The following is a 22,845-nucleotide window of genomic DNA, read 5'->3' as shown; positions in this document are numbered from 1 at the left end:
AGGAAAAAATGAGAAAAGGAAAAACACTACTCCATTTCTGCATGGCATTTATCACAAGAGTAGGTAAACACTTAGCATGTAGAAATATGATGAGGCCTCATGAAAACCTTTTAATGTCATTGCTAACAAAAGTATTCACTACCAGGGCAGTCATTAACAGGTTGCCAGGAGAGAAAATATAAGCTCCTAGACTGTTTCCATACAGACTGCACTCAATGTTATTACTACCACATCAATGCCAAGAAATGATAATGGGATGAGGGCACTCCCCAGCCAGGCACCACAAAAAACTGAACTGAGAGCTTGTCACAAAGCAGCAGACATAAGGGACTTTTCTTTTTCTTGTTCTTGTACTGGGGAAATTGAAGCATATAATGTGCAGTCACCCTTGCCATGGCTGCATGGAGGCTTGTCCTTGTCCTTGGATCTCTTACCCACCCTAAGCATCGTTTTCCCATGAGGGAGGTTGCCACAGTCCAGGCTGTGGGGGTGTCACAGTAGCTGTCTTTACAGGTACCTCCCAGTCCTGTCTTCTCCAGGATCATGCACCAAACCCTTCTTTTCCTAAATCCCTGCAGCTCTTGGCAGCCCAGACCCTGTTCCCAGAACCTCTGACACTGCTGCCCAAGTGCTCAGTGGCTCCTGGGAGGGTCCATCTGAAGGTCAGCCCAAGAGGCAGCAAGGCCCATGGTGACAGCACAGACCTGTCCTCCAGGCACTTTCCCTTTCCACCACCCCAGGGCTGCCTTTGTGGCATTTTCATTGCCACGGAGCTGGGAAAACCCCACTCTGGTGCCTGTGCTGTCCAGGATAAATCCCTCTTCCCTCTCCCTTGCTCTGCTCCATCCATGAATACATTTCTCCTTTTTTTTCTCTCTCTGTATTTTTTTTCCTCTTTCCCATTACCCCTTTAATGCAGAGCAGGGCCACTGATTACAAAAGAGGCAGTTTGACTTGAGCAATAGGTCTTCTTCACTAATCCTCACTGTCATGGAAATTCCAGCTGCTACAAGAATAAGAGGCTCAATCCATATTTGCCAGCTCTAATATGAAATCTGTCAGGGCCCAAATTAATGAGTTCCAAATTCCTTACATCACGATAACAGGTTAAGACTGGTCAATTAATTACATAAATCCTTCCCGATTCATTGTGCATTTTGAGGCGTGATTGTGTCTTACATAACCGGGTGACACAAGGCCTTTTGGCTCTCGCTGTTCCGCAGAAAGGCCTCCATTTAAAGCAGCCTGCCTGCCACCGAGACCGGCAAATGTCACACCTGGGCTCTGCGCGGGGTCCCAATTGCCTTTGTATAAAAATATAAATAAATTAATTAATCAATAGTAACATGTGCTTTCAAAATAGGGCGGAGCTGTGGGGGTCGGTGCACGGAGGGCGGCGGGGGCTTTCCCGTGGGGCGGCAGGTGATGCCCCCGCCACGCCGGCTGCGCCCCTCCGCGGCGCGGTGAGCGCCTCCCTGTTTCGCCCGGCTGCGGAGCCGCGCGGCTGCGGGAGGAGCTCAGGGATGGGGGGAACCGGCGGGGAGCAGGAAAACGCAGAAATGACCCAGAAACGCTGGGCAGCCCCCGCGGAGAGCCGCGCCCGCGGAGCGCGCTCCCGGCGCGGGGCCGCGCCCGCTCCGCCCTGGCCCCGCCCGGCGGCGGCTCCTGCTGGCGCACAGCGCCCCCTGGCGGCCGGCGGCGGGCGCGGAGCGGGCGCGGCCCCTCCTTCCGCGGGGGCGGCAGGGAGGCAGGGAAGGAGGGAAGGAGGGAGGGAAGGAGGGAGGCCGGGAGCGCTGCGGCAGCGCTGTGGCCGCCCCCGCCCCGGCTCCCCCTCCGCCGTTGCCATGGGCTGCGGTTGCCACGAGTTACCGGATGAAGGCTGGGCGGCCCCGCTCCCTGAGCAGCGGGCGCGGGGCGGAGCGGGGCGGAGAGCGCGGCGGCGCCAGGTAAGGCTCTGGCCGCGCTCCGCTCCGCGGCCCCGGGGCAGGGCAGGGCAGGGTGCGAGGAAGGGCCGGGCCGGGGCGCAGCGGGGAGCGCGATCCGGGATGCTGCCGTCCTTTTCCCTTTTTCCCCGCGTTGGCTGTTCTGTTCTTTTTTCCCCTGTCCCCCTTTTTCAAGTCCTCCCGGCCGCTCGTAGGGCTGCGGAGCCCCGTGGGCGCTGCCGAGCCGCTCCGGCGGGCGCACACGCACCCACGGCCGCGGCCGCCGAGCATCCACGGGCGCCCCGCTAGCCCAAAAGCGAGCCCGAAGGCCGCAGTTCGATTTCTGTTTTACAAGGCCATTTGAATTAATTTATAAGGAGGTTTTGTTCCAGAAGGCAAAGAAGCGACTTAACCCGTTATGGTGCATTTTTAACACCGAAGGAGAGAATAATTGTAATAATTTCCTAAAGCGTTTAGGCCTTTCGTGAAAACAATCAGCCCGAGACTGGAAATTATTCTTTACATTTTTGCTACCTCGTAGAAGCTAGGGAAGAAAAGTAAAGCCCCCGGTTCTTAGCCCTGAGCCTAGTCCTGCAATTATAGGGAAACGACACAGGACCATACAAGGTTTATTCTTCTTATCCATACCGTGTATAACAGAGCAAGTCACAAACATTTTTTGTTTCAATAATTCATAGTAATTATGTAAAATTTAAATATTAATCTGGAAAACAAATTCATTATGTCACCTGTCAAAAAAATACATGGACACCGAAGTATGCACTGTTCTACAGTGTGGGATTTAGAGTGTAAATTTCCTTCTGTGCTCATAGAAATACATTGCAATATAAGCAACAATTTGCACTCCAAATACACCATCTTTGTGGAGTTTCTTTGCTGTTCTTTTTGTAAAAAATGTAAAGTGGAAACCCAAACACAGCAGAGTGTGTGTGTGTATACACAGTGTGTATATATATCTACACATATATATACTATATATATATGTATACATATATTTATGTATATATACACATATTACAAAAATAACTGAAGAATAAATTACATGTGGTAAGTCATAAAGTGATTAGGATATTGATATTGAAATAAAGGAAACCTCACTGTCAGGTTTAAACATGAGCTAGAAAGTAGTAACTTGTTTTATTTAATTACTTAAAAGCTTTTAAGAAATCATCATAAAAATGAGGATGTAAAGCTATAAGCGAAAGAGGGAAAAAAGCTTTTGAATGCAGAATTATTGCAATTAGATATAATGTAATCTGATTACTACTTCTAATTTATAAATTAGGTATTATCCTGTTTTTTAAAAAAGCTAGCAGGAAATGTCAGCATTGTTCAAAACTAAAAAATGAGAATCAAAGTACCAGTGACAACTGATCAAACTGTGTGTCATAGTGCTGAAAAATTACCAAATCATTAAAGTAAAAAAAGGCATTAAAATTATTTTTTGTTTAACATTTACATTTGTAAAAGCTACATTTAATGTTCTAATGAAACAAAATACTTAAAGCCTTTATATGTGATTATATACAGCTGATACATGAAGGAGATATACTAGAGAACATGGAGTACTTTCCCTCCCCCATTACGAAGAAAAATTCTAGTAACACTAGCTACACAAACAACATTCAAAAGATAAATATTTGAACAAATTTCTGTCAAAGTTCAGAAGAAAGTTATAGTAATCTTAGATTTAACAGAATGACAAAGAAAATAAGAGAATAACAATAGAGCTATTAGAAAACAAACATTTATTTCAGAAACATCTTCATTTGGAAAACACTTGCTGGTGTACTGATAAGCTCCTAGAATTAAAAAATGCAATTAGCCACAAAGGCTCTCCAAACCTTGTGTTTCTGTAATTTTTGTCAGGTACTGAGGATGTGTTAGTAAGCCAGAACTGTAAAGTGCTTTAAGAGTTTAGCTCAATCTTTTAAAACAAAAGAAAAACTACATTGTCTTAAATAAAAATGGTAATATTCTTCTCAACATTATTCCAGTTTTCCTTTTTAAATTCTTCCCACCTTTTAAATAAATTTGCTAAACAATTTTTTTGTAATGTGCTATCTTAAAAATAATATAGAAAAAAAAATCAAATAATGAAAATCTCTGAAAATTACTGCCAGTAACAGCTGTTTTAAGCTGCTTTTAGTGATAACTTGTTGCTTTAGTTAAGCATTATCACTTTTACATTAAAAATAGCGTTGCTGCTAACTCACATAGAAGCTGAGACGGTGAATAGATACATTTGTGCAATTCAGTAAGACCGAGCAAAAAGATACACGGATATTTATCTTACAAAGTGCTACCATCAACAAAATACAGTGGCTTAAAGTAGTTACCTAAGAGATGTTATTCCCAGGCTACTAAAACCTGTTTCTAAAATTACACAGATTCCCAGCTGGATGCTTTAAAAGAAAAAAAACATGCCCACACATGTTTATGCTACCCCTTACTAGCTGTCTATTTAATAATCTGTTGTTTCTGTAATTCACATGTTTAAAATGCTCCTTCTTTGAAAGTAACCACAGTTTTCTTTAAAAAGAAAAGAAAAAGAAAAAAAAAAAGGGGGCCATGTATTTACATCCATTTCTAGACCGGTAACTACCGCACTGAAGTTAATAGGAGCTTTGCTAGGGTGATCAGACCCCCTAGCTCTTTTTAATAGCAGTTAAATGTCAAATATAAATACAACACCACAGTGAAACATACTCCTTTGACAGGATCTGGGACAAGACACTACGCAGCTGCTGTGAACAATAAAGAGCAAAACTGACGTTTAATCAAAATAAGTGTTGGTGGTTAAGAAGTTGTGTTCAAGCCTGCCTTTTGTTTGTGAATAAAGTCAATATTCCAACGTGGTAACTACAGCCACAATGAAATCAGCAGCTCCTGTAACTCACGGAGAGTGGAGAGGGCCACATCCATGCAGGGTGCTACAGCTATGTGATTATCATCATTTCACAGAGGGAGATACTCCCCACTCTGCTGCTGAACCAAAACACCTCTACCAGCACCTTCAAATATAGATGCCTAAAGTTAAACATGTTGGGTGAAATCCTGGCCCTAGCGAGGTCAGTGCAAAATTCAGCCATTGGTTTCGATGGACCTCATCCAGGATTTTCACTGGGAATGAGTATCCATAATTCCTTGGGAGCTGAGAATCTCCAGCAAGCCTAGAAATGATGTAATTTTTATTTATATTTCTAAACTTCTAAGGAACCATGCTCAAGAATTTTTGCCTTCAGTACTTATGCATGATAAAACCAATCTTTCCATAAACATTACAGAAGGACCAGAGGAAGATGTATTTATATCTCAAATTGTCAGCAGCATATAGTTTGTACCAATGTTGTTTTGCTGATGTTGCTGAGCTACTTTAAAAAGTGAGTACCTTGGTGGGGTGTGTAATTTCATCACCGATGTCAAATGACTTCTAAAGATGAAACTTCTCTGATGCAAATTACTAAAAGATGCTTTGAATATGTTTGATATGATATACCAACTTTTAAGATGAGGAATTAAGTTATCTTTATTTTTTAAATCTGAGACACGCACTCACTGAAGGAATTATTTTAACTGCCACATACGTCAGAAGAGCATGACTTACCCAATACTGAGATTTTAATAGTCACAAAAACATAAATATAGACCTTCACCAAGATACATTAAAAAAAAAATCACCAAAAAGATAGGCCTGTTTTGAGTATTTTGTAAGGACATATGGTTGCATTAACAATGGGTCTTTCAGATTCATGTTACCAGACAGCCCTGCTTGTGTGGTATACACATAACCAGTAAACAAAGCAGAAACTGCTCTGTACTGTCCTTAAGGTAGCAATACAGGAATGATTTTTCATGATTCTTCAGAAGCTGGGCTTGCTTTACATCCACATGAAATGCTGTCATCACTAGGTCCGAGCCCGGAGGATGAACTGCAGAAAAGGGGAGAGGGGGGGAGGAGAAAAAAAAAATAAAAGGAGGAAATTGGTTTTCACAACACACTCAAAGCCTGAGTAACAGAGGAGAACTTTAATTATCTCCAGTCACAAAGAGAGACAGGAAATTTGGACTTTTAATTAGCCATTTGGAGTGCAGTTGGATATTTTTTTAGCAAGATAATTTAAACGCGAATAATTCAAGTCTGACTAAATGAAATTCACATAATCAGAATGCAGATAATTGAATTTCTACTGCATTCATTAATTCAGTGTGGAGGTGTGTGTGAAGACTTCTATGATGAGCTGTCACAGCTCAATAAAATCTCAGTCAATTAATTTTTTCATTATCTTAGTATTACATCAACAAAAAAGTGAAGCATGTGCATGTGTATGTATGGATATATAATCTCAGAAAGTAAGGATATACAGAAATCACCTCTCTGAATCAGAGTCTGCATCGTTTTTTCCTTGTTTTTCCTCTTCATCTTCTATAGGAAAACGTCTGTTCAGAGAGGCGAAACTGAGAATGGCATCAGCAACAGAGTATTTGGTCTGTCCAGACACACAGGCCTCCATGTCCTCTGGGCTTAGCTGAGTCTGTAGGAAGAGGTGAAGCCTACTATCTGAGAGCAATAATGCATCTTGTAGGATCCTGGAAAAGGAAAAAAAGGCAAATGTTTATATATAACCTGCACACACTCATATAATATATATATATATATTCTAAAGTGTTTCCCTAGAACAAATTCTAAATGATGCCCTGCTTTTAAAGTTTTCAGATGAATCCTAAATCAGTAACAGAAGGCAATGAACATATTAAAATGATTAGGTGCGTGTTACTTTCTTATTACATTATTTGGAATTTTAGGTGAGTAAAAACATGAAGCTAATAGTTAGGCACATCTGCTATTAGAATAACTTCAAGGACATTTCTTCCATTTAACCATCTGCTATTACCACATGGATCAATTAATGATTTTTAGGCAGTTGGAGGCATATACTCTTACAAAAATTTGGTCTCTCTCTTTTTTTTTGTTAGCCAAGCTTTTATAAAAATGACAAGTCACCGATTTGTTTGGTGGAGTAAAGAAGTGTGTAGAGAGACAGTGCGTAGGCAGAACAGACTTCATATATGTGCAACATCAGGACTTTGGAATACCTGTCAACATCTGAGCCAACACTAGCCAAAATTATTTACACTGTTATGCTGGTTTTAATTTACTTGCAGATAGTTTTCAGGGCCTCTTAACTTTTATTTAATTCCATCTATTATTTTCAAAAATAGGTTTTAAAATTTGGTTCATATATATTTTAAATTAAGCATCCAAATAAATTTAGCACAGAGTATTTACTTAAAACACATGAAAGAAAACAAAATACAATACATTCCAGTAACACAGAAAGTTGTAGAGAGACTTTTCGAAGGCCTGAGAATTGAGGATCATCATCTCTATTTTTAAATAAAAGATATGCAACTTTTCTTCAACATATCTTTAAAGAAGGAATTCTTTACTATACAAATCCTAGAATGATTAACAACAAACTTCTTCAATTTGTGTCTATTGTTTTACTTGTGTAATAAAGACATCAGAGGCTATGACCACGCCAAAGAATGCTCCACAGAATATTATTAAAATATCTTTAAACATCTCAAAGCTACTCAGGCTCAATACTTACTTATTTATACCCGTTTAGGCTACAGTTTTTACCAAAAAAAGTCATTGCTGTGCAACAGGAAACAAGAGATGACATTAATGTAAGAACTAGTAAGAGCAGAAAGAAATATTGCATTTTAAAGGTACTCTGACTAAAATGAAAAGTGTAACTGATTAGTTCCTTCTCTTGAATAAGATTAATGGTGTGTTTGGACTGTAACGTTTTAAACACAAATACGTTCTGAAAACTGTTCACTAAAGCAGCCAAGATTACAATAACATTTAATAAACACACAAAAGGATTTCTGGCTTCATTCAAGCCCATAAAAATCTGTCAAATTAAAATAAGTAGTAAGAGATATCTACATGAAACCACAAGATACTTGTGTGCATGCACATTTCACTTGCCTAGGTGAACACGCAGTCTCAAAAAAACAACTCTAACTCTGACACCTTCCAATGAGGAAATGTCTCCAACAACTCTAATGATCTACCAGGTGCGGGTGAAATTGAGCCTCAGAACGACCACATTTTGCTGAAGTTCAAAATAAGCACACTTTTCACACACAGAGAAAGCCTTTTTAATCCAATCTAAGTTCTCACAATTTTAATAGCAAATATACGTCTATAAAATCAATGTGGGTAATGTATTCATAGACAGAAAAACTTCTTTGTAGTCTAAAATCCAGCAAAGGCTGTGTAAAAATGATTCAAAACAGAATTTACAGGTCCACACACCTTGACAGCAACAGCTTCATGATTACAGTTTGAAAAGCCATCATTCAGCAGCCACTAAAAGAGGATTTCAGCCTTGACTCTTGATAAACGCACATTCCAAACAAAGACAAACATTGCAACAAAAAGAAGAGGTATCTTTCCAAACAATAAATCCACTTTTATAGTTTATGCAAGTGGCAGAGTAAATATTCTACTGCTCTTAAAAAGAAAAAAAAAAAAAAAAAACCAAAACAAAAAGAAGAAAAACAAAAGAAAAATAATGTGCTGGAGTTTCCTGTAGAGTAACTACAGTTACTGTTTTTCCCAGGCAGTGAGGAGATGCACATTTCTGCAATTCTAACATTTGCGTGTCTAATGCCAAGGAACACAGCAAAAAGCCAAGTCATTAAATTCTGTGAATGGCATTTAGTTTCCCAGATTTTCCTCTTGCTGTACCTTCAAAAGTTTCCTGCCAACCAGTGAAAACACGAGTAACTAACTGTTCATGAGATTACACTACACTTACAGCTCTGTTGCTGTTTGAAATGTATTTTATTTTCTTTATAAAATAACGGGTAATCTTTAAAATTGATTTTAGATGGTTTGAGGCATTACACCAGAGAAGTAATGAGCACTAATGTCAATGATATTGGACACAAATTCATTTTAGCTTTATTTCATGTCCAGTACAATTCTGCTAAGCCTTGAACTGCTAGAGCACTGTTATTAACTCAGCAGTAACCTAACACATGGAACAGCAAACAAAAGTGATAAGAGTACAGACTGATCAGGACCTCAAGGCTACTGTCCTTTTTCTGCAGCTATAATTCAATTTCCAATTTTACTTTACATTGGACTCATTATTTCACAGTAATTTTCTTTTCTGCTTCATAGTGCCATCTGGAGGTAAAGGGAGTGAAGAGAAACCAAGGTGCAGAAATGGCAAAATGTTCATAAAGCTAAATCACACCCACACTCATATATGTATATGTGTGTATTCACTATGTGTTCACACTGAGACCAAACACTCAATGCATTTTGCAAGTCATTTAAAACCATCCTGAAAGCAGATATACAAATACCTTTTACCTGGTTGTACCCTTGAAGAATTTCTGTTTTCTCTTAATTAAAAAAAAAACTGCTACTTTTCTCACCCCCCTCTGAACCAACAGGTAAGATTGCTTTTTAATTGCAAGCTTCAAGCAACCAAAATGTAAAATAAATTCTGCACTACCTATAAGTGTTAGGCTTTCCTGTTCAAGATACTCTTTCTTCAAGGAAATACCCACACATTTGTCACCAGATGGTACTAGTAGTATTTAGTGCTGGTATAGCAGTTCCTCTCTGGGGGCTTTTGCTGTCCTGGGGGCTCACTGTGTGAAGGGCTTGACATTTAAAAACTAGACTTGGCTTCGAGGACTTAAAAAATGAAAATTACAAACCAGCACCTAACAAATTAAAAAGGCAGGAGGAAGGGAGGAGCGTCACAACATTAATACTCGGATGTGTTCACGGAGGCCGGACGCGTGCGCAGTCTCGACACAGCAGGGAGAGCTCCCAGCGCTGCTTCTGCACTTTCACTGCAGCCAGAGCAGGCAGGGCTGTGCTCACAGTGATGGAAATCAGCACTCCTGGAGAGTCACGGCTCACGGTCATCATTCCTATGAACTGACTGAGCACGCTGACGGGAACAACAGACCTTCTATGCACGCCTGCAAGAACCAAAGGCTAAACCCTGCAAGTCTTGATCCCATCAGCAGTCATTACTTGTCAGAGATTTCACTCCTCTTGGCCAGATTGCTCACATGCATAATGACTACTTATGTGATTAAGGGGGCTGCAAGATAAGGCTCTACATTAGAATTAGAGATAATAAAATAATTTTTTATTCACAGCCATGTGAATCTTTGTTTGTAAGCTTTCAGTAAATGCTTGTGATCTCTAGACCTTTAAAGAAGCAAGACTGAAAAACATCACAAGAAGAAGAAATAATGTCATTTTTGAGGAAATGCTGGATACTATATGAGAAATATTTCTCTTTTCCTGTGTTATGGCAAAAATATTTACAAAAGAAAAAAGCGTGTGTTTTTTGTTATTTGGACAACGTCCAAAATCTGGTTTTCTTCACCATGATTTTATTATGTATATTATACACTGTTCTGCTGGAGAAAAACAACATATGGCTGAACAGTACAACTTAATCCTAACTAAAGATTTCCTGCATCTACTGTAACCTAATACAATGACAGATGCATACTTGAATGTGTGTGGAAGGTTAACACTCTGATTTTGTTTTCAACAAATTCACTCTGCCCATTTACAACAGCTCACGAGAGCAAGGGAAAAACCCAAGGAGCTGAGAGACGGATGACAGCCTGTGCTGTGGTGCCCTCTATTGAGCATCCAGCCCCTCAGCCCCAGCCCACACCAAACAAAGCCCCAGTTTCCTCTTTAAAAAAGCTGACTGTGTTCCTCCTTCACATTTTATAAGGGAGGAAATGTTACCGGTATCAAGCAACTGTGAAGCAACTGTTGTGTATGTGATAATGTGTGCGGTTAGGAGAAGATTACGCCACATGTGCCTGCTACACATTATTCCCTCACCAGATAGGAAACAACAGCAAGGCTCTACTGGAGAGAGGCAACTTGCCCAAGGTGGTTCCACCTGCCCCACAGCTGCCAATGCTCCTGCCTGAGCCCCTGGCAGGGGCAAGCTGGCATCTGTCCCTTTAGGAGCCAGTCTCCCAGGTTCCACATCCCTGACACAGCGCCCAGTGGAGACACCTTCAGAAGAGACCTCTGACCCTGCACCAGCTGCAGCTCGTGGGACTGCAGTGGAAAAGGCAAGGAGGTGCCTGACACCAGACACCTTCAGAAAATGGCTCTGCCTTAGGCTGATTAATTCTGGGTGACTTCCTCACTCTGGCACCCAGCAAGCCATGGCCCTCTGCAGGAGCAACACTGTGGATGCCCTCTGTTCCCTGTGGATCCATGCATTTTGTTTCTCAAAACTCTCAGTGTCTTCCACCCCATCATAAACTGCATGTCTGAGAAGTAATTGAAGAGTAATCCTTCTCCCTAAATCACGTAAGTTTTTGGGATCCAACTATATTCAATCAAAAAAAGTCATCAAATGAACTCAACTTCATTCAAAATGGCTTTGTTAATTAGTTTTCTCATGAGCAAACCCACTTGATTTTCTCTGAGGGTAATCTAAATCCCAAAGTTAGATCTACACAGCTACAAATGGATGAAAGCAAAGAGGATCTTGCAGAAGCTAAAATTATAAGATAGTGTTTTAAATTTGACCTCTAGTTTAAGAGTAAACTTTTCTGTGAATTCACAGGCATCCTCAAAGGACAAGGATACTTAGCAGGAAAAACACATAATTTTCCTTATTCTTACAAAGTAATTCATAATTGAAAAGGGGCTAGCTGACTTCCGTTAATGCAAATGGCCTCTTGAAATATTAAATTATGCCCAGACAAGAAGTGAGCTTTACAGCTCTTCATCACTCAGAGATAATAACCTGTAAGACAAGTAGATCTTACCCTGCATTTGTGCAGTAAAACCAAATCAAAATGGGACACCTGTTCCCAGATTTCAACAAAGTCTAGTGCTTAACTTCCCAGCTGTTGGCCTAATTCTTGAGCTACTGTGCTCAGCACGGAGAGGCTTCACAAAGGCTCTAAGTACACCCTGCGCCCTGTGCTAACTCACCCTGGAGTGGAAAGTGTGGAAGGACAACAGAGCTCTGTAGCCATCCACATATAGGCAATATGGAAGTGTTCCCAGGGCCAGAAGCTGAGCACTAGAGGGCCTCCAGCTGCTCCATCCTGGCTCCTGCACAGGCAGGCACTACAGCAATCTGGTCATACAGCACAGGGCACAAAACCAAGACTTTGAAAGATCTAAACCCGCTCTTCAGAGATGTCTTGGATCCTGGTAACACCTGGGAGTCCTGCATCACAAGCGGGCATTTAAAAATGTTACCTGCAAACATCTCCCCAGACAGGTCCACAAAGGCCTGAATCAAATTTCTTCCCACTGCCACAAAAAAAACCACCAGTAGGATTGTGAGCTTGTCATTGCTGGGGTGAATGGAGCTCTCAGCTTAGCAGTTTTGGGTTAGGGTCCCCCCTTTCTACTGTATCAGAACGTGCAGCATCCATACCCAGAGCTTCAGTAAATTCCAGTGTGTATGTTTATTATTTGTATTATATGTTTATTACATGTAATATCTATGTAACATATGTATATCATTCATATATGCATATGATAGACATAGAACATACATCTATACAGAATATATGTGTATATTTTACATACACACATATATTATACCTATATATTATACATAGGTATATATTATACATAGGTATATAAATATTTTATACTAACTCTCGTTAGGGAGTTCCACAAAATTCAATTTCAGAAAAAGAGTCATAACCTTTGGTTCAGCTTCATAAATGGGAGGGGGAAAAGCATCACGGCAGCCGAGCCAATAGGAAGATGCCTCCTGTGAGCAGCAGCAGCAGCAGCACAGTGGATCCAGCCAGCAGAGGGCAATGGTACAGCACATACGGTGCCAGGCTAGTGCATCTCAACACAACCTCTGAAAATTCCTTCCAAATGCTCCTCAGGGCTGAGAGAAAGCTGACGCTTTTCTTGCGCTCAAGTTCAAACATTTAAATCATTCCCTTACAATTGAGTTGCTTCTTTTCCCACTCCTGAACTAACAGCAGCATGGTGAAACGTTCCACATGCTGTCATTTTCTGCTGTCAGTACTCATTTCAGCTACAGTCATCCACAAAACTGGAGCATGAGGATGTCTTTTAAGTTAATCTACCTTTCTGTTCTGACTTTTGAAGTGCAGACAGCAGTTGTAAACATTTCTGATGCTGATATACCTTGTTACCAGACAGGCCTCTTTCAAAATGAGAATGTTTTTTGAAATACAACTACTCCATGGGGCAGCACAGCTAAGACAGAACTGCTCAGACACTGGAACCTGAGCTACCACACTCTTCATATTATCACTGACATGCTTCTAGGAGCACAGCCCTTCCATTTCACTGCTTTTCTTTCCTGAGGTGTAAAAATATCTTCTAATCCTTTTCTGCTTTCTCTTCCCTGTCTCACATGCCTTCAGCCAGTATTTATTGGCTGACCTTTTGGCCACACATCCTATATAACTGCATGCAGAATATTATTCCTGCAGCAGTTAGCTGTCCCTGCCTTCAGCTGCTAAGCCTAACAAATATACCTCGGGACCAATGATTTGTTGTCTGTTAGGGAGGCTTATAATGCACTGCCTGGAAAGAAGATGAATAGTCTCTAGGTGCAGTGTTTCAGCATGTCCTTACCCCGAGCAGCAGCTAAAGGCAGCCAGCAGAGGCACACACAGCTCCTGCTCCAGCAGCTGTGAGCAGCCTGCTCTCACACCAGCAGTGCCAGGGCACGACAAGAATGGCAGAAAAAAGCAGAAAATTACACCAACAGGGGCTCAGGCACTGCAGTAGGTGAAGTGGTCACAGCAGTGGGACTGAGGGATGCAGTACTGAAACTCATACACTGCTCCCTTGTAATGCAGGTCAGGGTCTAGCTAAACCTCATGAATGATTTTATACAGATTGCAGCTGCACTGAAAATGGGCACAGCTGCTAGAGCTTGCTTATGCTAGTGGGACTGGTAAACAAAGCAATTTGCATTTTAGGAAAGCTCTGTGTTAGGAGATCTCACTAGAGAATTCTCCCAGGCTCACAGGGGTTTAGCCCACAAAGACACTGATTTTCCATGAACATAAAGGGGAGAGCTTTCTTTGTACAAGAATATCCAGCTCCTTATTGAAAGCTAGAAATAGAAATCACAGTGAAAGATCTCCCAAACTTAGTATGCAATTACAAAGTGATTTAAATTTAGGCCTATTATCTATAATCAGTGCAATGAAGTACAATGGAAAAGTGTCAGTTGAAGCCTCATTATAACCAACCAACAGAGCTGAAGTCACGTGTATGAATTATGACAGTGCAAGTAAAAAATATACCTAAATGTGTAGCATGTACAGATGACCACATGGTGGCTCTCAAGTACCAGAGATGAGCTATTTTAAACCAGAAATTGATGACCTCATAAAAATTCCAACACATCTGGATAGGCTGTACTCACTTTTCCAGGAATTCTTGTAGACCCTGACGGCGATGGTCCACGTGATTAGGATTGTTCATGTTGAAAAAGGGATTTCTGGACGGCAGTTCAGGTAGCTGTCTTTATAAACAGGAAAACAATACACAGTAAAACCAAATGTAAAACAGGAGAGAAAAATGCAGAAAGCAAGTACCAACCCCAAGCATGTGAAAACCATGGGTTATGTTCCAGAAGCTCTTGAAATCAATTTGGGAACACAAGGCTGAGAAACTGAAGGGCCTCTCACACACCTCAAAGGGGAAAAATAAATTAATCTGATTTTTCTGGGCCAGTTGTTAAGCCTGCATCCATGTCTGGCTGGGTCTCTTATGGTGCTTGCAAGACCTAAGCACATTGAAGAAGAACACAGAGGAGGTACAAATACCTACACTAGATTGTTATTTCTGCTGCTCATGCATAGCAAAAGAAAATACAAATCAAGTCTCTTACAAATTGGAGGGGGGCTCACCAAAAAAAGGCTGTAAGTACAAAACACATTCTTCTGGGTTTAAAGTCCATAAAATGCATTCTACAGAATAAACTTGTGCTAGTAAGAAACACAGGATACTTTCCAGATCTGATTTCTGTAGTTCTCTGAATTAGGATGAAACAATCCTTCCCTCCATGACTGACAGATTATTAAATATATAAAGTTGCTCACATAAGCACTGCATTGCTCTGAAGCCTCTGCCGCAGCCAAACAAATTCTCGATAGCGTCGTCTAACACAGGATGTTTTCCTTGTAAAGCATATACTGTTAGTCTGTTGGGAAATAAAAAACATTTACTTTGCAAATCAGCTTAAGCTAAAGTGCAGGCACGGTATTAACAACACATCCAAAATGTTATACTAATAACCGAGACACCAATGGAAAGCCTGACATTAATTCAGTTTATGTTAAGGGCTGTGCTTTACCTCAGGCAGGACTGCTGACAGTTTCTACTGCTTCTCAGGGAAATATTTTTCATTGCCTTCTTTTTAAAAGCAAGATATTTGGATAACAGTACAATTCACAGTAACAGGAAAAACAGACCTCAGAAAAAAGTTTCAGTAGATAATGCCAATCTTTGCAAGGGAAAAAGATTCTAGCTATTCTAGTTACAATCCTGCAAACAGGTACACAGAGTTTTTGCAGTGTGCAGTCCCAACTTAAATCAAACCAAAGAAACCAATGCAACTGCTCTCTTCAAGTAGCAGCATTTGGAAATTTTCCCACAGAACACTCTTAGTTCACTAGGAAAATGCCAATTCATCAAAAGAGAAACAATTTGTAGAAATTAAATACTTTTGCCAAATTTTCCCACGGAGCATACATTTAGATGAAATCCCATATACCAGACAAAACTCCATTAGTAAACTGCCTGCAGTCCAGCCCACCCTCCCTGCCTGCCAGGAGCCATAACTCCAGCCAGCCACAAGGTGCAGACTGTAGAGAGCACAAAGATGTCAGCCTTCTGGAACAGAGGAGCACACCCAGGATACCACACAGTTTGAGAAGAGAAATGCTCTAAGAGCTGGGCAGAAGGGGAACTCAGCTGGTTTAAAGGCCAGGCAGACACAATACTTGGAGTCCACTGAGAAGTCTGGATGGTAGGAGTGACCTAGGGACTTGGTCTCCAAAAGCCCTGGCACTGGTGGCAGGAAGCTGAGTTGATGCTAAATAGCTTCAGAGATGCCGAGTGATGGATCATGTATCACTGTATGCTGGCTTTGGCTGGGGCAGAGTTAATTTCCTTCACAGTAGCTGGGGCTGTGTTTTGGGTCTGTGCTGAAAACTGTGCTGGTAACACAGGGATGTTTTAGTTACTGCTGAGCACTGCTTGCACAGAGCCAGGCTTTCTCCTCCTCACCCCAGCCCACCAGCGAGCAGGCTGGGGGTGCATGGGGAACTGGGAGGAAACACAGCTGGGACAGCTGATCCCAATGGACCAAAGGGACATTCCATACCATATGGCATCATGCTCAGCAACAAACTAGGGTGGAGGCTGGCTGGGGAGTCCCACTGAGGGACTAGGTGGCATTGGTTACTTGGTGCTGAGCGTATGTTTTCATTTGCATCACTTGTCTTTCTACAGTTTTATTTATTTTATTTTTTAATTATTTTAAATAAATTTTAATAAATTTTCTTTATTAGTATTGTTGTTATTACTATTTAATATTATTATTAATATTATTATTAATGTTATTACTACATCTCAATTATTAAACTGTTCTTATCTCAACTCACAGGTTTTCTCTCTTTCACTCCCCCAATTCTCCTCCCTCCATCCTGCTGGTGGGGCAGGGGGGATGTGAGCAAGCACCTGTGTGGAGCTTAGCTGCTGGCTGGAGTTGAATGAAGACACACTGGGTCTAAACAACATCTCCCAAACTCAGCAGTCACTGAGAAAGCCTTAATACATTTTTATTCAGAGGCACTCATGTCTGTGAAACAGTAATACAGCACTCACCCTGCCAGATCTACAGAATTTCTATTTACCAGAAATGAAAAATATAATTGCTTTGGAAGCGGTACTTGAAGCACATTACAAATTTAAAAGTTTCACAACTCTGATTGCCACACAGGAAAGAAGTACTTATCACACAGGCATTTAATAAGTCATCATTTGACTGCTTGCTCTCATCCACTAACTGCTTAACTCTTCCACACAATAAGGAAATGCTTTAGGTCTTGTGGCAAGCATTAACCATGTAACTTGGTGCCCTCAAATACCTTTATTTTACACTGCAATTAAAATCCTTGGATCTAGATTTGGCAAATTAGGATAACATCTTCCATATGTTAGCCACCAAAGAACAATCAAGAAAACAAAATTATGTATAGGACAGATTTAAGGCAAAAAGAAAGCACCATAATGCCAAGTGGACTCCCATTAATATATGGTGGACTACAATCACAAGCCCAAATGCAACCACTTCACACATCCAAGCACCACTAAATTAGCATAATATGAATGTCAACATACACTGAAAACAACCACATCGCAGCAACCAATAACTTGGCAAAAAGAACTGAGGGGAATTTAAAGTACAAATAACCAGATAATTACTTGAAAAGAAAGTTGTTTTCCCATGACTACCTGAACATCAACATTCTTCTACAACAGTAAGATATCACTGTCTGTAACAGTCTTCCAGTTGGTAAGTAAAGCTAAGGATTGGCTGTTGCAAGAGACTGTGGAATGCACATGTGAGCAGTTAGGTTCCACCCCAGCTCTGCTAAACCTACCACACGGCCATTGGCAAACCCACTTTACCTGTTCCACTGCATCCCAGTTGTTAAAAGGAGACTAATAGCCTCCAGCATCCTAGAAACAGAAATTCCATTTATACCCCAAAGACAACCCTAGCTTGGACAGAAACAGCAATAAGAGACTGAAGAATCTGTTCTCATATTTTTATACTTACGTGAATAAATATCTCATAGTCTATGTAAGAATGCCATGAGTCTTCTTTCTGTATCCTGGGGTCTCGCACCAAGACAGTTACAAATTCCTGTAAGTGCATAATAAAAATCAAGCAATTAATTTCAGAAGACAGAGGCAGCCTTAAAGACTCTCTTGATTGTTCTGCTGTTCCACAAACTACTGAGTCAGATTAAAAGCTGAACTGCTGTTTTATTGAATTTTGCAACCCTATAAATGGAGAAGCATAAAGCAATGAATCATCTGAGCTACACCACATGTCTGGGAAAGTCCCTGCCAAATTGCTAGCTGAAAAGGAATATTTCAGATTAAGTAACACTGTGAAAAGTCATACAGGTTTCATGCATGGGAAACAAGATCTTGGCAGTGACAAACTGAAAATCTAACATTCAAAGTCACCAATGTAAAGGAGAAGGAGGCAGGTATTTCAGGCTTTTCCCACATTTGTAATCAACACTGACAAAGAGCACAGCTGCAGATGTGGCACTGGGGCATTTCTGTTCCATCAACCTGCCCAAGGAAGCAACATAGCAACACTGTCCCATTTTGAAGGGACAATCATATAGAGTATTTGTTGTAGAAGTTGTCATATCTAGCTTACTTCCTTGTGATTTCAACATTTATATAATAATTTAGAAGGATCTGAAAAGACAGAGAGGGAGGGCCTGTGGACATTACTGTAATGTAACACTAATGGGAATTGGAAGAGACTGAAGAATTAAATATTTCTCAATACTCTCAGCTAATGATCAAAATTTTGTTGTAGAAAAACAAAACCAAACTAAACCCCATAATCCTGATAAATCTGTATATTGATGCTAGGATGGAAAATATTCCTTTAAAATACAAAGGTCAAAAGTGTGCCTAAATACCTGCTGGTTCTGGAGCACATGCAGAGGCTGCCCTACTTCTATTGCTTAAATAAGCTATTCAGCCCAAAAGCTAAGCCAACCACTTAGCAAAGACTTAAAGAAAAGTGTATCACTTCAAGCTGTAAATATATTCCCCCTGAGAGGAAGGCACTGCGCAGGATCTCCAGGTATAGGAATCAACTGTGGGAGGAATGACAGCGTCTCTGGTAAAAAAACATGCTTTTTTTAGTGCATATTTGCATAAATCAAGAAATCTTGAACTAGAAAGCTCTTAAAGCATGTCTTCCTATGTCCAAACCAAAGACATCAGAAATAAAGGCTTTATTCCTCAGCCAAGTATTCTCCCCTAACACACACTTGCATGTACCACCATTGCAAACCTTCAGTGGACTGACAGGAGAACAGTAACAACCTTGAAAGATGAAGATACACTTTTTCCTGGACAGCCATTGCACTCTGTAGGTAGCAGGGAGACATTCAAGGCCTGGATTAAATAATTTCCCTCCCTGATTTCCAGGTGTTACTGAGATGGGGAGCCTGTGGCCTGACGGCTGGACACAACTTTTGGTTTTATGTTACTTAGCCCAGCTCCTAGTCCCAGGGGTGTTTTCTGTATAATTGGTGGTTACTCTTCTGGTGAGCATCATGAACACTTTGCCAAATAAAGCACATTTGAAAGGCTCCTCCTGCCACCTCTGCTGCTTCTTTCATCCCTGAAGAGTACCAGAGGGCCAATTCTCCCCTGCAGCTTTTTAACCCCATGCCAGCATGACACAAGAGGAACGAATGATCAGAGCTTTAATCATTTCTACCAGCTGAGGGTCATGCCTTTACTTTTACAAAAACACTAGTAAGGCCTTATGAGGAAGTTATTTCAGCTTCAGAGAAGATATTCAGCAATGTGTTGAACACAGGAGAGGACACCATTTTTTGGGTTGTTTTTCTCCACCTGCCTGTAGTATTTACCATACATAGGTAGGTAGATAGATAGATAGGTAGGTAGATAGATAGAGCAGACTTTCAGACCACTGTACCATCTTTTTACGTCGCAAGGTTTTGTCTTCCCCAAATTCCTATTTCCCTGTGTCCCAATCTTCTCCAAAGCTGCAACCACTTCTCAACCTACTTTCTTTCCTTTGCTGGGCACTGAATGCATCAGTCCTGCAAGTGAAAGAAGAGAAATTATGCCAAGAAGCTTCGAACAGGACACTGCACTCATTTTCCCTTCAACTGCTGCATCACAGGAGTCACAACCTCAGGGAGCCTGCTTATAACCTGACCTCAGCCTCCTTCCTCTCATCTACTGCTGTATCAGCTTCTTGTTGACTTTCCTTTTGTCCAGGTTCCCCAAATTACCCCATTTCCAAATAACCTTCCATAACCTTCTCCTTTGTACAGCAACAAAACAGTCTTTGAAGTAAAATGCTTCTTTCAAACCTTTATAGTACCAAAGTATTGTGATTAAAAGTTGCTATTGGATATGCTGTTGGTTAGCTATGGCTTACTTTGCAAATCATTCCAGACCACAAGATTTGCACTGGAAAACTTCTGTACACTTTTAACTTGCAATTAACTAGTCACTGAGTTTCAACAAGGAGCAAGTTAAAACCCTTCAGACTCTACCTAGCAAAGAAATGAGACCTGCTGTATATGCTGTGGCAGGAAGTGTCTAAGCAGTAAAGAACTGAGACAAGAGGAAAAATGATGTACAGAACAGCAGAGCACCTCAGCAAAATGCATCCCTCAGACACAGTCACTGTCAGCTTTGATTTGAAACACTAGGATTTCAACACAAGACTGGGTGTTCCTTTTTCCCCCCCATTATTTACCAAAAAAATGACAATGTTGAGTTTAGAATGAAGCAAGAAAAACAGTAAGCAACTAGAAATGAAAAATAAAAATGTACAGCCTTTCTCAAGATTTAGGGTTACTTCCCCTATTCATCTCTTGAATCTAGGAAGTATTATTCCCATTACAGATTTTGCTGCTCTGAAACAGTGGCATTGCACATGTAGACTGTTCCTTCTCTTGACCTTTAACTCTTCTCCAGAATACAAGATCCCACTGAAAAAAAGCATTGCTTTAATCAAAGCAGACCTATCTACCCAGTGTAAGTGATGATCCACAGCCAGAAAAGATACCTATGCTTTTGCATCCCTAGAGTAAAGGTCAGTATTCACAAACAGGCTATGTTATGGTCCAAGCAGAGCTGGATGGCAGAATACTCACTCCTCTGTGAGAATGCTGTTATATGCTCAGTGCATCCTGCATTCACTGGTCACAAACAACCAGGAGATTACAGCAATACTGGGTAATAACTGCCTTTCTCCTCTGTATGTATCCCACTCCCTCCCTGTTTTGCTATAAAACTGAGGACACTCTCAATAGACATGTCTTTTCTCAAGTAAGGCACTGCTCACCTGGGGGAGGTGATGCTGACCTCTCCCTCCCACAGACCACTTGAAGACTAACTTAATCATCTGTCACAAAACTGCACTCCAGCTGTACAACGTGGGAGACTCAGTACAAAGACAGCCAAGGTTTCAGGGACTTTTTACTTTTGCCAGCTGCAATCCTGTACAAGGTGTTCCCCCCATTGCCTAGTGCTGCTTGGTTTTTCCAGAACTGCAGATCTAATTAGCTATTATGTCACACTACACACATTTTCAGTTTTGTTTCTTTTTTTTTTTTCTTGGTTGTGTTGTTGGTTTTTTTTTTAATTGAGGGTCACAATACATGCATTTATATCAATGCATTCAAGAATATGTGTCCTGTCCTTCAGAGCAACAATTCTCTCAAAATCAAAATTTGCTGTTAAGTGTCCAGGCTTGGGCAAGGAGGCCTCCTGCACTGGAAACAGTACATACTCAAAAGAAAGGTACTGGAAGATGTGGCATCTCCATTTATTCCTTCTCTCTGGAAACTACTACATTCAGAGGCAAACAATTTTCTGACCAAACTGCTAAAGCTATAGCTTTGATATGGAGTCCAGCAGCCATGCTGACCTAAACATCCTCATAAATATTCAAAATCTTCAAATCTGCCCCAAGAGCAGTCAGAACTACTTAACAAGCAGGAATTGCAGAGCAGTTTCTCTGGCTGCATGTGCCTTTTAATTCCTGGCTAAACCAGCCAGTTTAAGCATGACACTGGTGGTATTTTGCTACCCTGTCCTCAAGGCCAGGAGCAGTCCAAGTAGATAGGGTCACACATAAATGACAAAACAGCCCAAGTGACACCCAAACCTGGATTACACCTACTCCCTCATGGTTACAGATCTATGCAAAGAACATGAGTGTTGACAGGAGACTATAAGGACAGCACTGAGGTCACATAGACACAAGCATGGAAAAACAAAATGTTCCATTTGGATTTGCCTCACAAGGAAAAACAACCCATAACAGCAGCTGAAGCAAACACAATAAATCTTTCTCTTTTAATTTTTCTGTTTCTTTTTTTCTTCCCCTTCTCTCTTTTCTTGGATATATTTCTGCATAATGCAATGGATTCCTCAGAGAAAAGCATAAGGCAGAAGCCTTCCTATACAGAATTTGATCACAAAAAATGTGCCTTTCTCAGAAATCTCTTAACATTTTCCTACTAGGAAAATAGGAAATCTGACATGGAAATATCTATTTTTAATATGAGGGGAAAATCTACCACAAGAAGGAGGAATAAAAACAATCTCACATTGGTTGACTATTTGTATTTAGTCATTTCAGCTGCATTTTAATTCAAATGTCTGTGCTCAGAACTGTATCAGGTGATGAGCTTGTGCTCCTATTATACATGTGATTAGTCAATAACCCCTGAAGAGTAATTTTCCACAAAGCTTCCAAGAAAAATAGCATATCCCATCAGGTTGCCTGTTAGTAAAAGGATCAGCCACAAAGGACATGGGACTTTTCATGCTGTGGATGCTGGCATCTTCACTCCATGCATGCTGTGTAGTAAGGCTGATAAGAAAATAAGAGCTGAGACAAAATAATTTGTTGAATCATTGGACTGAGCAGAATAGAACATGCAAATAGGATTCTTGTGGTCCATGCAGCTGGTAATCAGAGCTCAGATCCAGATCCAACCATCGTCCCTATAAAATATCTAAAAC

At 40.9% G+C, this 22,845-nt stretch overlaps 1 protein-coding gene across 7 annotated transcripts in view; it reads right to left on the bottom strand.

Moving 5' to 3' along the window:
• Nucleotides 1-3,674: 3,674 nt before the first annotated feature.
• SNX10 (sorting nexin 10) overlaps nt 3,675-22,845 on the bottom strand; it is a 35,479-nt gene continuing 16,308 nt past the window's right edge. For 5 of the 7 annotated variants that reach the window (XM_054655154.2, XM_077176277.1, XM_077176288.1 and 2 more), the window contains 5 exons: nt 17,849-17,935; nt 15,102-15,202; nt 14,423-14,521; nt 6,318-6,533; nt 3,675-5,875 (listed from right to left, as the gene is read on the bottom strand). In XM_054655154.2, coding sequence (XP_054511129.1) covers nt 5,797-5,875; nt 6,318-6,533; nt 14,423-14,521; nt 15,102-15,202; nt 17,849-17,935 — 582 coding nt within the window. In that variant the 3' untranslated portion in view covers nt 3,675-5,796. Of the gene's footprint in view, nt 5,876-6,317; nt 6,534-14,422; nt 14,522-15,101; nt 15,203-17,848; nt 17,936-19,771; nt 19,899-22,845 lie in introns of all 7 variants that reach the window. The other 2 variants (XM_054655162.2, XM_054627653.2) reach the window with 2 other exon arrangements.

Source organism: Agelaius phoeniceus, chromosome 1, assembly GCF_051311805.1.
Source record: "Agelaius phoeniceus isolate bAgePho1 chromosome 1, bAgePho1.hap1, whole genome shotgun sequence".
NCBI classification, from domain to species: Eukaryota; Metazoa; Chordata; class Aves; order Passeriformes; family Icteridae; genus Agelaius; species Agelaius phoeniceus.
The sequence above is the reverse complement of the archived record's forward strand: the minus strand, read 5'-3'. Positions and strand labels throughout refer to the sequence as shown.